At 37.0% G+C, this 13,866-nt stretch overlaps 1 protein-coding gene across 2 annotated transcripts in view; it reads left to right on the top strand.

Moving 5' to 3' along the window:
• Positions 1-13,866, top strand: part of RB195_008364 (uncharacterized protein) — a gene marked incomplete at both ends in the record, with an annotated part of 32,260 nt that overhangs the window by 483 nt on the left and 17,911 nt on the right. For both annotated transcript variants that reach the window (XM_064194814.1, XM_064194815.1), the window contains 22 exons: positions 1,379-1,470; positions 1,534-1,723; positions 1,823-1,940; positions 2,157-2,225; positions 2,294-2,403; positions 2,993-3,095; positions 3,452-3,601; positions 3,659-3,800; positions 3,853-3,911; positions 3,982-4,068; positions 4,548-4,655; positions 4,961-5,107; positions 5,182-5,307; positions 7,874-7,969; positions 8,066-8,154; positions 8,312-8,495; positions 8,565-8,695; positions 8,758-8,886; positions 9,607-9,733; positions 10,756-10,815; positions 10,875-10,982; positions 11,056-11,157. In XM_064194814.1, coding sequence (XP_064045959.1) covers positions 1,379-1,470; positions 1,534-1,723; positions 1,823-1,940; positions 2,157-2,225; positions 2,294-2,403; positions 2,993-3,095; positions 3,452-3,601; positions 3,659-3,800; positions 3,853-3,911; positions 3,982-4,068; positions 4,548-4,655; positions 4,961-5,107; positions 5,182-5,307; positions 7,874-7,969; positions 8,066-8,154; positions 8,312-8,495; positions 8,565-8,695; positions 8,758-8,886; positions 9,607-9,733; positions 10,756-10,815; positions 10,875-10,982; positions 11,056-11,157 — 2,527 coding nt within the window. The remainder of the gene's footprint in view (positions 1-1,378; positions 1,471-1,533; positions 1,724-1,822; positions 1,941-2,156; positions 2,226-2,293; positions 2,404-2,992; positions 3,096-3,451; positions 3,602-3,658; positions 3,801-3,852; positions 3,912-3,981; positions 4,069-4,547; positions 4,656-4,960; positions 5,108-5,181; positions 5,308-7,873; positions 7,970-8,065; positions 8,155-8,311; positions 8,496-8,564; positions 8,696-8,757; positions 8,887-9,606; positions 9,734-10,755; positions 10,816-10,874; positions 10,983-11,055; positions 11,158-13,866) is intronic.

Below are 13,866 nucleotides of genomic sequence, written 5' to 3'. Positions count from 1 at the left end.
TTTTCAAGAATATGAGTTGTAATTGAGTTATAAAACTTTGTTTTTCTGAACTAAGGTCAATTCGACTAGTATTTTGTAGAGGACATCAACACTGAAGTGAAGGTGTCTTCAAGGTTCAGTGTCATAAACGAGTCAGTAGAATAATATATTCTTTTCTAGAAGATTTTCCTAGAATATTATAGAGTATTTTACTAGAATTGCTAAAAATTGTCAAGTCTTACACTCCTCTAAGAGGGATAGAAAATGAGGATCAGCATTGCAAAGTTAAAATACATTCATATCCAAAGAAGTGTGGACAAGATGGTAACCAAGGGAGTTGTAGTTTGATCAAAACGATATTAGATACTCCAATGTGAAAGAAATTGCTGTCGTCGAACATTTCTGAGGTATTGTGCTATTGTTATACTCAGGACACATAACTTTAAACTTCGCTAAGCAATAGACAACCAGCCAAAAAGTAAAATATGTATACCTCCAAGTAAACAGATGAGCATGTATGTGTGAAGCTTAATTCATATTGTGCCATGATGAGAAAAACTGAGGTTCTAAAGTTGTATCATCACGGGATCATAAGCTTAAATATTTAAAGGATTCTCTTTTAACGAATCAGGCTTTTTGTTTACGGTAGATTAGCATAGAATTCTATAATAGAACTGCACAGGAAGGTATCTCCAGTTTCTATTAGGAGTCACGGGATTATCTTGAGTTCCGTAAGAAGCAGAACCACTATATCAATCGCATTAGTAACAATAGTTCCTGTGCAAGTCTATAAAATCTATAATTCAATTCTTAAGTTTCTCTCATTATAAGATAACTAAGGGATCACACGAAAAGGAGTCGAAATAAGATTTAATACAAAGATTGAACGGTATTACCAGATTAATGAAAATAACAGTTTTTTACTTGAGCACGGTGTGGATAACATGAAACTATTATACTGCTACATTGGACAACTAATCCTTACCTTTGATATTTTCGGCGAAAGCGATGAAATGTTGTTAGCTGTGAACTGATCTTGCACCTCTGTTATGGTCGCTTTGGATTGGCTCGACGGTGGTCATGTATGCCATGGGCTTCAGGGTTGATCACGTGCGTGTCAGATGCGTTCAGTATATTCATCATGATTGCATTTTTTTAATTTCGATTACTTGATGGATATAAATACGCTACTGCTGCTACAGAATATCAAGGAAACTGTGAGTGGTGTATTCTAAAGCAGCGCCTTAAATTATCGGAGATGAGGGGAATACACCAAAAGTGTATGTGAGATTGTTTTGATAAAAGATTTCTGATAGGGCATAAAAATAAAACTTTTCTGTGTCATTCGGACATGTGGTTAAATCACTCTCTCTGTTCTGTTAAAGGACCGATACTCCAGGGTCCGCACTCCCGATCGACCACCTTTGAATCTTCGCCTCGTCACTGGTGAATTGGACCTTCCGCAAAAATTGGAGAAAAAACCTGGCAAGGGTGCGTCTTCGTATCGTTCACTCTTCTCCTTCAAGTTAACAAGGAAGAGTGTTTGATTTTCAGGGATCCTTCGTCGTGACTGGCCTTTAAAATACATAGGTCGAGTACCGGCATTGATCGTATTATTCCTGGATCTAGATTGGGATCATTCTTCTTGGCTTGAAAAGAAAACCGAAGCCGAAAGCAAATGCGCAAGCCTTCGTGCAAGTGCTGGACAAGCTAGCAGAATAGCAGTTGTGCTGCTGCAGCAGAGGTTTGGCAAGATTTTCTTTTTTTTTCTGTCTTTTGCAACTTACGTTCATTTACTATTCATGGGTGCATTATTGAACAGATCGAAATTGTATTGACTTAGATCAGTACCAACGTCCGGAGATGATCCATTAGCCACGGAACGTGCTCATGAATTATGCCAAATTTGCCATTTGACCCCAAGACAGCTATTTGTTGTACCTATGTTAGGAGACCTCACTGTGAGTCTAAAATTTCTGTTTTTTGTTTTTCTCCAAGGTTTTTTTTGCTTACATCGTTGTACTGCGTTATGGTTATTTTTGATACGTGACAAGATTTCTTAAAGGGTTATGCAGCTACAATTTATAGCTTAATGGCTTCTTTGTTTGTTCGTTGTTTTTATGAGGTCCCAATTACCGTGTCTGTTTGGATCTATTTGCCTAACTCTTCATTTTTAGGGTTACGTATCAAAGCTAGAGTCAGCTTTCCATGAACTCGCGCAGGGATTTTACCAGCAGAAGCTTAAGGCAAGTGTAATGTTGTTTCCTAACGTAAATTTAAAAGAAAAAAATGCGATACTAGTAGTTTGTTGCAGACAATCCGTGCTCGATCTATTCCTAATAACTCTCCTTCGCTAGTTGTTAGACAGTTATTCAAACTTGCATTTCTTTCGGAGCTGAGACAAGATACACATACGGCTTATAGGTACGTTCACAATACTTTGTCACTTCTATACTCTTTCTTTTTTCTCTTATCCCTTTTTCCTCTTTTTTTGTCTCCGTTAGGCACTTTAGTCTGATTATATGTAAGAAGTCCGTGGTAAACGGTTTTGTTACACGAGCACTGTTATGTGTTACGTGGTGCGACTGTATATAAGGAATTCAGAAGTTAGTGTACCTAACAAGTATCGTGGCAAATGGTTTTGTAACAGCCTTTATATTTTCTCAAATGCATTCTGTACTTTGTCAAACAAAAACTTTGCAACTGACTGTGAATTGATTTACGTGGATTTTCTACTTTAGAATCCGAAATTGATGTTTACTCATACGTTTAGTATACGGAAGTCGCTACAGGTTTCCTCCGTTGAAGTACCTTTCGAGAGACGCTTTCTTTTCATCTTTTTGCTTTTCCAATGGGAAAATTTTTTGTTGTATGTGTATTGAAATACCTATTTTCCACTAAGATCCACAAAGTTGAACTGTTACACAACCATTTTTTTTCTTTGTGTTTTAGAGAGGAGAGATCTACACATATTTATCAAATTCGACTTTTTCTCTTTCACTTTGTTTTGCAGGAACTATCGGCTCGCTTACGAGCAATGTAAAGATCACGTAGAAAGTTGGGATATGATTGATATTTTCGAATGGCGAAGCGTTGTTGGACTTTTGAATTATAAGGTTGGTTCTGATGTTCATATAAGCGATATATTTTTTGTCATTGTTTATTTTGCTCGGATTCGTTAATTTGTCTTGGTCTACTTTGATTGTTAGGTGCCGGTGAGGGAATCAGGACCTTCAGTCATTTCACCGTAACTGATTGAGTGACATAGATCTTCTTAGTCTAATCCGTGAACTAGCGTAACTTCTTCATCGGTTACGTGTTCAAAAACTTTCTAATAAGTCAAGATCTTCTCCAAATACTTTCGAATTTGGATAATTTCATCCTTTTGCTGTTTTTTTTTTGCTTTTGTTATGGCTTTCACAACTTCAGTGTTAGTTTTTCCCTCTAGTACTCTTTACATTTGCATCCCTAGATATGCGAACTATGTTTTCTTCACAACATGGCTGTAGAGGCAATTAATCAAATGCGACGACATCAAGCTGTGTTCTTCAGTGGGCCAGCCGGTGTGTACCCTACCCCACAGTTAGCTAGCATTGAGTTGCAGTTATGGAATGCAAAACAAGTAATTGTTCTTTTTTTTTCTTGTAGTTAGAGGCATTTCAGCGCTTCTTTTTTGCAGTGTTGGCACTTTGCCCAACTCTTTGAACAAGCTGTGGTGAACGGGTTGACCGCATTAGCCACATTGAATCCTGGAACACACCTGGATCTAGCTGCTTCATTGTACTCAGCGGTCAACAAGAGTATACTTGCTCTAAAGAAAAGTGAGCAGTTTTTGCACGTCCAGTTCATTTTGCTTGATGGTTTTGTGTTCAGGTAATCCAGTCACGAAGCCCTATCCAGTTCCGGATCCCATGGCAGCTATTCAAAACACTGTAGGCGCATTTCTACCTGCTCATAGGCAATCCCCTTATGTATGCGTGTTATAAATCACAATGTTATCAGGTTTTCTTTGGTCAGCGCCCGTGGAGGATAGGTTATGATGGGCTTGCTCCAGCAAATGTCGAAGAAGATGCCGTCACAGCGATTTTGGTGAGATTTTTTTAAAACTAATTGCGCTCTTCACCGAAAATATATAGTCAGTGCTCTCGTTTAGTTCCTGGTTATTCGGTGAAAGTCTGTTCTTCGCCACTTTATAAGTGATTTTATTCTCTGATTTCATCTGCTTCCATTGTGCATATTTTCGGTCTTTTTTTAAAAATATTTCATCTATTTCGACTGTAAGAAGGACTTGCATTTTTGTTCCCGCAGTTCTGAATTTTTTTTTTGTTCTTGACATATTTCGTATCTGGAATATCTCCTTCTTTCATGATCCACAATTTTGTCAGTGTATCAGTGCTTACCCGCCGGTTATCTATCTTCTGCTTGAACCCCTCAGAAAAACACTCATGGCGAGACTATTCTAGTTTTTCTTATAATATTGGGATCACTTAACCTTAATAAATTAGAGTAATGCTTATTAAACCTCGACAGAATTGTCCATTTTGAGTGTTTTAATGATAAAATTGCAGCATCGACTGGTGGTCAATTACGAAGGTGTTGTATCTTTATTGAATGCTGCTATGGCACAGTTTAAAAAGTATGGATGCTTTCGAATGTATCGTAAAGGGATTATAGAGGTATGTTTATCGTATTAGCATTCAGTACACCTGGAATTCCACCAAATTCTTTCCGAACGTCTTTCTTTGCCTTTTTATTTGGGTTTAAAAGATACTGATCTTATTTGACAACTTTTTGAAAAATTTCCAATAACTAATTTTTATTCCAATCGTGCTCAGAAGTGTAATGATTTGAACAGAAAAAAAAAACCTACAAACTATCCTAGTTTCCTAGCTTGCTTGATTAGTGTTCTTATTTTCTTAGTTCTCTCAGTCTCTCGGTTTTTTTTTTTTGGAGTTACCGAAGTTTCTCCTCGGTTCTTTAGAAAGCTGAAGTGTATTACCAAAGCGGAGACCTTGCACGTGCTCTTCAACTGTGGGTAGCGGTTGTTCGAGAAGCTATACCACCAGCTGTTCGCAGCGATATCCTCCAGAAAGCGATCAGTGCTGCGTACTGTATGGCTTCCATAAAAGTAAGTGATGAAAAGCTTGAGTACGACTTTTTATCCTTACTTTTTTTAAAATCAACTTTTGCTGATTTGTTAAGGATTACATATGGTGCTGTGTGCAGTTGATGCCGTCTCAGCCTTTGGCTGAGGATGGTTTCCGTGCTGTACTTCACTCCACCGTTCCACCGCCACCATTTGCTGCGAGTGAGGTTTCCGCAGCACAGGTAGGTATTTAGATTTTTTTCTACCTTGCGGTCCAGTTTCATGAACACTTTGATATGTGGGTAATGACTGACTTATTTTTTTCAACTTAATTCCTCTGTTACCAGATTTCTCGATGGGTCTACCCAATGAATTTTAAGGTATTCATTTTGTAACTGTTTTATAACAACAAGCAGTTAAAGGTATCATACCTTAAATTTGTGGAGAGGGAATCAGCGGGAAAGGCTAGAAATGGGGCTGTAGATGGGGGATTCGAGGTGGTTCTGCTCACCCAACGGGTTTCCCTAATCGTTGTCGAAAATAGCGTGGAAGACGTCGTATTTTTTTACGCGCCCATTCCGCGCGCATAGGGTTTCTGTTGCAACGCACCGCATCCGAGTGCGTGCGGTCGAGGATCAATTATGTCTTCCTCACCAGCTTATTCAAGTGAAACCAACGAATAGCTGAGATGACCGGAACGTGTACATCGAGGCGCGTTCTAATGATGAACGGAACCCCGCCGGGTTCCGCAATCTGATATCCGAGCTCTACGCTTTCGCTGTGGGTTTCGTACCACGTCAAAATCGTGATACGCTTCCTTTAAATGGAAATTGAAATTCACTTGTTGGTTGTTTTGTCTACATCTCGCACTTGTTCATGACTCCCTCAAAACTAAGCTATAAAGACTATAACCAGTTGACTAAGACAATCAGTATTAGAAGAAAAAATAAACATCTAGAAAATTAATTAAAATAACTATACGAAAGAATGAGGGGTTCTTCCTAAGGCTTTCAGTATCCGCCACAGTCTTTTTGAGTGGTAAGTTGAGTAAAATAAAATAAGTCGTAAAATAATAAGGTAAAGTAAAACTCTGTCGTAGATTTAGCTTGTGTCTTTTTCCTTTCCTTGTCCACAGAAAAAAATGGAATTTTGGTTCCATTTTTTCCGTGAAAGCATCCCTAGAACAAATCGAAGCTCCCCGTTAAACACATTTCTTATTGAGGTTCTCACTTGAAGGTCATCCCTTATAATCATATCGGTGTAGTGTCAATTACAGCATTCGATGACGTGCTCATCCTTTCAGTAGCACTCGTTTCGTTAATTGGTCTCCGGGGAGAAATGATGTATTTTCATCGCTTAGTGACGTAACTTTAATCGAATTTGTCCAAGCTAGTCCAATTACTGATTGCGGTGTAAAAATATGCATTTCACGTGCTTCACGAAACTGATCTTACTCGTTTGAGAACACATGAAACTATCATGGATTCTGAAAGAGTTTTCTCTGTAGATCACAAGGTAATCCAGGATCACAGGGTGTTTATCCGAAATCTTGGACAGATAATTGTTTTTTAAAATCTATTTGAAGAATATAGCTTGAGAAAGAGTTGGTTGGTGTCTACTTTGGTGGCTACTAACGGCGGAAAATCTACAGAAACTCATTTTGAACTTCCGACAAACAAATCTCCTGTGTTCGACAACAATTTAGTGCGAAATTTCCCTAGAAACTCGGATAATATTCGGGAAAAGATGTTGTTCATGGATAATAGATCAGCGCTGGATCACTGTTGGGTTAAAATTTTCTGGGAGCCCTACAAAAAGATATTTTATATGATCTTTTTCCTTTCTTAGATATTTTTTTCCTACTGTCCGGGAAAATTTGGAGAGTACTGTAGTTTGGTAATTTTGTGATTTGGAGTGTAATTGAGTGATTCCCAGGAAAAGAGAGAGATTATTGAATAACAGAAAATAAATATTTGTGGAAGTGCTAGTCTTTTGTTTAGTTGTAAATTCTATCCATATACAAAATGAGCTTCGCTTTATAATCGCACTCACCCAGAATAGAAATGGAACGCTTGACTACATATCCCAAAACGGTTAATATGGCTGGAATCTGCTTCAATTATTGACTACTATTGTAGTTTTCTGGAGTATTTGAAGGGATTTTGGAGTATCGAGTGAGCATGGCTGTGGCCTTTTTGGTTAGAAGTTTTGCTAGGACCGATCAGTGATCCGATAACGCTCGAAGCCAGCTGAATTTTTCATCCCCTCCTCCCTCGTGGATTGATAGATTAGAACCAGATTTGTGGCGGCGAATAGAAAACCTGACATAAATACATCTACCGTAGGTTTTCTTATAAGCCAGACGCCTAAATCTCAAACAACTCTGGGTTGAAGTCGAAGGCGTATCCCAAAGAGATCACCTCTAAACACTTTATCCTCCTATCCCCAATTATAATACTACAATAATATGCAGGGGATTCGATTTGCGTGAGGAGAATAATCGCGAACGATTTTTTTCACTTAGTTCCACAGAAGTGCTTCAAAAACAGCGGTATGTCTCGTTCCGAGTCTAAAGGTTAAACTAATTTAACGCATGGCGTAGTTTTAAAGAAATACTGTACAGAAAGGAAACACTAAAGCAAAAAAGAAACTATTAATTTTTTTAAATGAAAATTAATCTGAAAACTTTTCTTTAAAATACTGTAGTTTCTGGGTAGTTTCAGGTATCTATCAAATAGGACCATTTACTTTACCTAATTGATACCTACCACCGTTCAACGCATAACTGAAATTTTCCTATTTTTGCAGATGTCACAATATCAGCAAGGTTGGGCAACAGTTCTAGGAGAACGTCAATTCTTCAATATACAAGCATCGCGGCTCGATTTATTCGTTACCGTCCAGGTATGTGCGCATTTGATGCTGATTTCATGCGTTTCCGCTGCAGCATCAGCATTCCTTGAATCATATTTTTCCTTCCATCAAGTTACTTGCCCTCAGGCTTCATTCCTCGAAACAAATCCTGTCCAACTGGACGCAAAAGTTCCGGTTCGCATCTGCCTGACATCGTCAGCTGTCCAACCTGTTAGGTGACTACTACATAATTTATTTGTTTTCAGTTATTGTTATATTATATTATGTTATGTTATTTATTTAGTTATGTTATTATTGTTTCAGTTGTGTTATTGTTTTATTTGATTTTGTATTTTCCACGGAGTTTCCAGCAGAGTTTTTGATTTTTTAAAGTTTATCGGCTGTGGTCGTTGGTTGTGATGTGGAACGACGACGACGTGTTCCTCCAATACCCGAAAATGCACCTCTTCTCCAGGCCTCCAGAACTGGTGTTGTTCTTAAAGCGAATGCAAATACCGTTCTCATAGTGATGGTAGATTTATCGACTGCTCAGTTGCAGAAGGGGCAGACGTTATGGGTTTGTCGTTGGGAATTATTTCATTATAGTCGTATTTAAAGTGATTTATTCATTTTTTTTTTGTTGAAGATTAGCCGGATTTGCTTGGAGTTAGGTGATCGACACTCGAAAATGTTCGGCCAACTTGAGTATAACCTCGATTTCCCTTCGCATACATCACCGATTCGTACTAAGACTGAACTAGGAAGCAGCGCTGTGAAGTAAGTAATGTATTGATTACTCTGTTACCCTTAAAGAAATAAGGAATAACGATATGTTTGAGAATAGCCGCTTCTGATGGAGGATTGGTAGCTGAAGCGTCAACAACGCAAGTAACCTGTTTAGTGGCAGAGATTGCTTCGGCTACGCTAATGCTGAAGAACACATGCGGCCATAAAATCGAAAGTGTACGGTAAGGAAGTCTTTTTAACCTCATTTTTTTCCAGAAAGTTCTACCGATTTGAATCTTTGTTAGTTTTTTTCGCAAATAGTGTTGTGATTCGGAGCGCTCAGATAGATTTAATCATAAAAACCAGTTCTAGCTAGCGTAAAACCTTCGTTGGGGTCAAATGAGGGATTATTCGAGCCATCTGTGGATGTGCTTAGGTGGTTAAATCCAACGTTTTCACTTTTCTTTTTCCTTTCGATTGTTTCATCTGTATACGTCGTCTGTATGTATAAGATCCCAGCTACTTTAACCTGTTTTTTTTCGGATTTCTCGGATGTTACCAGATAACTTTTTAAAGTGTAGAAAAAATGCTTTTGAGTGTAATGGTCCGATTCTGCGGTAAACCCAGGCTCTGGCGTTGTTTCCATTTCTTTTCATTCATTTTTTTAAATTTTAATAGAAACTTACAATGTTCTATGTTTTTGTACTTTCCCTTTTCTTTTCTTCTCTCTACTTGTACTCTTTTTTGTGGTTCCATTATTTAGTGGTTTATCTGATGTTTATCTGAGAAATTTTCATTCTTGTAAAAAGAAAACTGTTTTCTAAAAGCTTTGCGCATCTTTGGAACTAAACGCGCATGATTGTGCAGATTTTTTTGTAAACCATATGGAAAAAAATAGCTTTTCTATGTTATTATTGGATAATGTAGTTACCTGTAATCTGTGTATCCGAGTCGAATTGCAGGCTAGACTTCAAACGTAACGAGCAAGTATCGACGGAAGCTGTTGCGGTGTTATTCGTAGACGATAACGATGAGCTTCGATCAGAGATGACAGTGATTGGACCACAGAACGTGGACGTTGGCGAGACGGTAAGGCTTGAACAATCCTTTGCTTCTCTAAGGTACTGTATCCACAGTCAGGCAATCTTAAGTCGCAGGCACTAAAAGCTGACTGAGATTGGTGTAAATCAACATTCATAGAGATGTCTAGATTTATTTCACTTTTTAATAAACAGATTTGAGGAAAAGCGGGAGTTTATTTGTAATTTGATTATGAAAGCTAATAAGAAAATTGTCTTGGTAAAGGTAGAATTGTGATTCAATTGAATTTCCACCTCTATTAGCGTTAATGTGGGTCTAAGTGTTGTAAATTAAAGCGTAGCCTTGTTTTGCTGCGTTTTTTACGTCATCTGAAACTAATTTTTTTCCTACAAAATTGCTGTGAGAAATGGAGATAGAACTACCCTGAGGCGTGTACCAGCAATACATTCTGTTCACGGTTGAAAAGTGGAAGGTAATTCTAAGTTTCTTGAACGAATGTCTGAAGCTTCTCCCATTTCTGTTTCTTTCATGGATTGATAACTTCCTTAAATGAGCAACTTTTCATTTAGAAGTGCCTCAGGACAGTAATATCTATGGTCGCTATTAGGATTTACCGCAGCGAAATTTCCTTATTATCATAGGTATGATAGGGAGGAGACGGACCTTGCTCAGGTGAAGTTGTCTAGCTCATGGGGTGCAGTTCAGGTGGAGGGGGTCCCTTCGCTTACCGTACAGAAGTGAAGAAGGTCCCTTCGCCTACCGCCCAAAAGTGAAGGGGATCGGAACACCGGCTATTCTATCTTTGCTTATTATTTCCTATTTTTGCGCTTAGATTGATGATTTCCACCTTTTAAATTTAAACAAAATATCTCGTGGAGTAGCGCATGAAGGTTAATCCTAGGGAAACATTCCTCTTATAGCGAAAGATTGCCATGCAATCTATTTCTTTGGTGTTATTAAATATTTCTCCCCACTGTATAGTAAGTGTTGAGAAAATACCAAATATAGGTCTTTGATACGAAATATTAGGCAGATTTATCCATATGTGTAGAAAAGGGCATAGTTTTCAGGTGAGCATCCCAGTCAGATTCTCAGCGCAACTTGTTGGAAACATCGAGTTAGAGCTGGAGGTGAAGAGTTTCCATTTTTCTCCACTTGCATTCATTTAAATAGATTGAACACATTTCAGACCAGTTACCAACTCGAAGGTGAGACCAGGAGACGAACTGGACGAGTTCACCTGTCGATAACAGCTCGTGAACCGTTGGCAGTGAAAAGTGGAGTGCTTAGCATGAATGTAGGCGTTTTTCTTTGCTTCTGAATCGAAATCTTTCTTCTTTTTCCCCCTGTTGATATCTCTTTCTGTTCAGGGTCTTCCACTAGCTTCAATCCTGAATCATAATGATCATGTGATCAAAGCAAGCATCACCGCTAACGCTAGTATCGTAATTACGCATGTGGAATGGCTTTTGGTATGGGTTTATGGACGATTTTCATTTAATTTTGGAATTTTCATGTTATTGAGCGTACTAGAAAAATGAGCTCGAGCTACCACTATCATTTCATTAATAGTTGACGAATTACTGTAGTAAGAGGGCGGAATTTGCCTACCCGGGCAATTTTTGTACGCTGAAGCACGGTCTTATCCGCATAAACGGAGCTTATCACCGTTGGTACCTAATAAGCGAGCTTAGCTGGATTGTGGTGGATTTTCATGCACGGTAAGAAAAAAAATCCGAGAATATATTCTCGTAGTGTTGAACGTCCCACTCCATATCAATTTGATAACCATACAAATCTCGATCCAGAGCGTCTGCTTGGAAATTCGCGGCTAATACTGAGGGTTGATAATTTCTAGGAAGAAAATAGCGTTAAAATGTTTTCGACGAAGTTTTAATACTATAAATTAATAGATTTTTATTTATTTAATAATATTTAGATTTAATGCAGTTTAATAATGCAAATAAATTCATATTAGTGCTATTATTTACATTTATTTTTGCTAAATAACAAAAAAGCGCTGAAGAGCGGCCAATATAATTGCTAGCGAGCTGATCCAGTGTCATGTTAGTTTTTTTTTTCGTGGGCCCGGAGGGATGAAAGGCTTGGTTGGCACTAGGGCAAAATCGAACCATCGGGATCGGGCAGTCGCAGCCAAACCTCTTGTCAACTGCGCTGGGTCCGCCTCTGCAATAAATTGAAGCTAATAAAACTTTTGCAGTAGAAAGAGAGTTTTCTGATTGTTCAACTACTTCATTTATGCAAAAAAAATCACATTTTAAAGAGTGAATCAGGTAATGGTGCGTATCAGGGTTGCGCATCCCATAATCGAAAATTTTTATACTCACCGGGTTGTCTCGCACGTCTATTTCCAGGTTTTTGATACCCTGATGCTAACCTACTCCCTTAATTTTAAGAAGCGACATTGTTTGAGAACTGTGGTGTTACCTTGAAAGCAAAAAAAAAACTCGACTTATTTCACTATTTTTGGAAATAAGAATCATGGTCGATAAATAGGTCTGACAAGATGCGTCACACAGTTTTTACCGGATTTTTATGAGATTTGTGCAAGAAAAAATCGGCCCAATAAGATCAAAAACACCAACATCATCAAGATTTTATTGTCTTTTTTTTTTGGATGAAGTTGATGATTTCTTAGACATTTGAGTTCTTCTTGAAATCCCTCATGTGTTTACATTTGCATGAATTATGTATGCTGATTAGTTTAATGATTACAGTATTAAAATGCAAGTGCTCACCTTATTCAAACAATTTCTCGTTTGCGGAAATATGAATTTCCGTGTTATTCTGATCTTTCATATGAATTTCATATTTCATATGAACTTTTTGTGGTGAAAAAACTATTGTAATAGCTTGTAATTTTATTTAATACACTAACATGTGGGATGTAATGTGATGAATTCACTATACTATGTATCTGAACGAATAATTGCAATATATATTCTGGGAAATTCTCCCGTAATTAAGTAGAAGAGATAATTGTGCTGACAATTAGAGCAATTCTGTTTAAAACCGAGCGAACCTTGCAAATTACTTCACGTAATTTCTCGAGAATTTTCTCGGTGATTATTTCGCAAATTTTGTAATAATTTTGGAAATGTGCATAATGAACTTCTTTTTTTCTGGTATTTTAGTTTTTCCAAGCGATAATCCTCAGAATATAGCTTGAAAATGTTTAAATTCCATGTGAAAAGAGTTATCAAATGGTTTTTGCTTGATTTTCTATTTATACATTGATCAGAATGGAAATCTGGTCCTGAAGCGAATTCATAAAATGACCACCAATAAGCCTGATTTGAGGGCTTAGTGTTTGAATACGGTGTAAGTAGAAATTTAACACTAGGAAATGGATAGTGGTTCAAACTTGTGAAATCGACTCCTGAGCGGACAGGGAAAGGTCATTGTAATTTTTTTTTCACTCCACTGCAATCCAAACTCAATGGCTAGATTTCCAGGAGATGTCAAAATTTCCGTGAAAGGTAGTGTTGGAGAGAAAAAATCGCAGATTTTTTTTTGGGGGGTTGAAGCAACACTTACTAAGTTTCACGTAAATCATTATTTTAAAATTTTGCTAGCATTTTAAAATGTTTGAACTTAATTTTCAAACACTTTTAAATGTTAGCAAAATTAATTTTAAAAAGAAATTAAAAATCAAATTTTGCTAGCATTTAAAGGTGTTTGAACTTAATTCTCAAATAAAATTCAATTTAAATGTTAGCAAAATTAGTTTTAAAAAGAAATTAAAAATTAAATTACCTGTAAAAATTTTTTTTTTTTTAAGGTTTTTTTTATTTGGTATTTAAAAAATTAAATTACCTGTAAAATATAATAGAACTCAGTGGTCATAAATGGACCTGCGTAGCATCGAAGGAAAGGTCATGGACTTTTCCCATCGTTTTTGCCAATGAGGAAGATCGTTTTTCTACATTTTATCATATGTTTCTATATTTCACATATTTTTGGATTATTTATTTATTTTATGTTTTATTATTGTATTATATTATTACATATTTTTATATCTTATTATTTCATGTATTCTCTCCTGTATTTTATTGTTTTACCATATAATATAATATATATATGTATATATATTAGTAATATGTCTATACTTTTGCTAAGCATTCATTCTCCTACATACATATATTTGAATCCTATTGATG

Source organism: Necator americanus, chromosome III (assembly GCF_031761385.1).
Source record: "Necator americanus strain Aroian chromosome III, whole genome shotgun sequence".
Taxonomy (NCBI): Eukaryota; Metazoa; Nematoda; class Chromadorea; order Rhabditida; family Ancylostomatidae; genus Necator; species Necator americanus.
The sequence above is the reverse complement of the archived record's forward strand: the minus strand, read 5'-3'. Positions and strand labels throughout refer to the sequence as shown.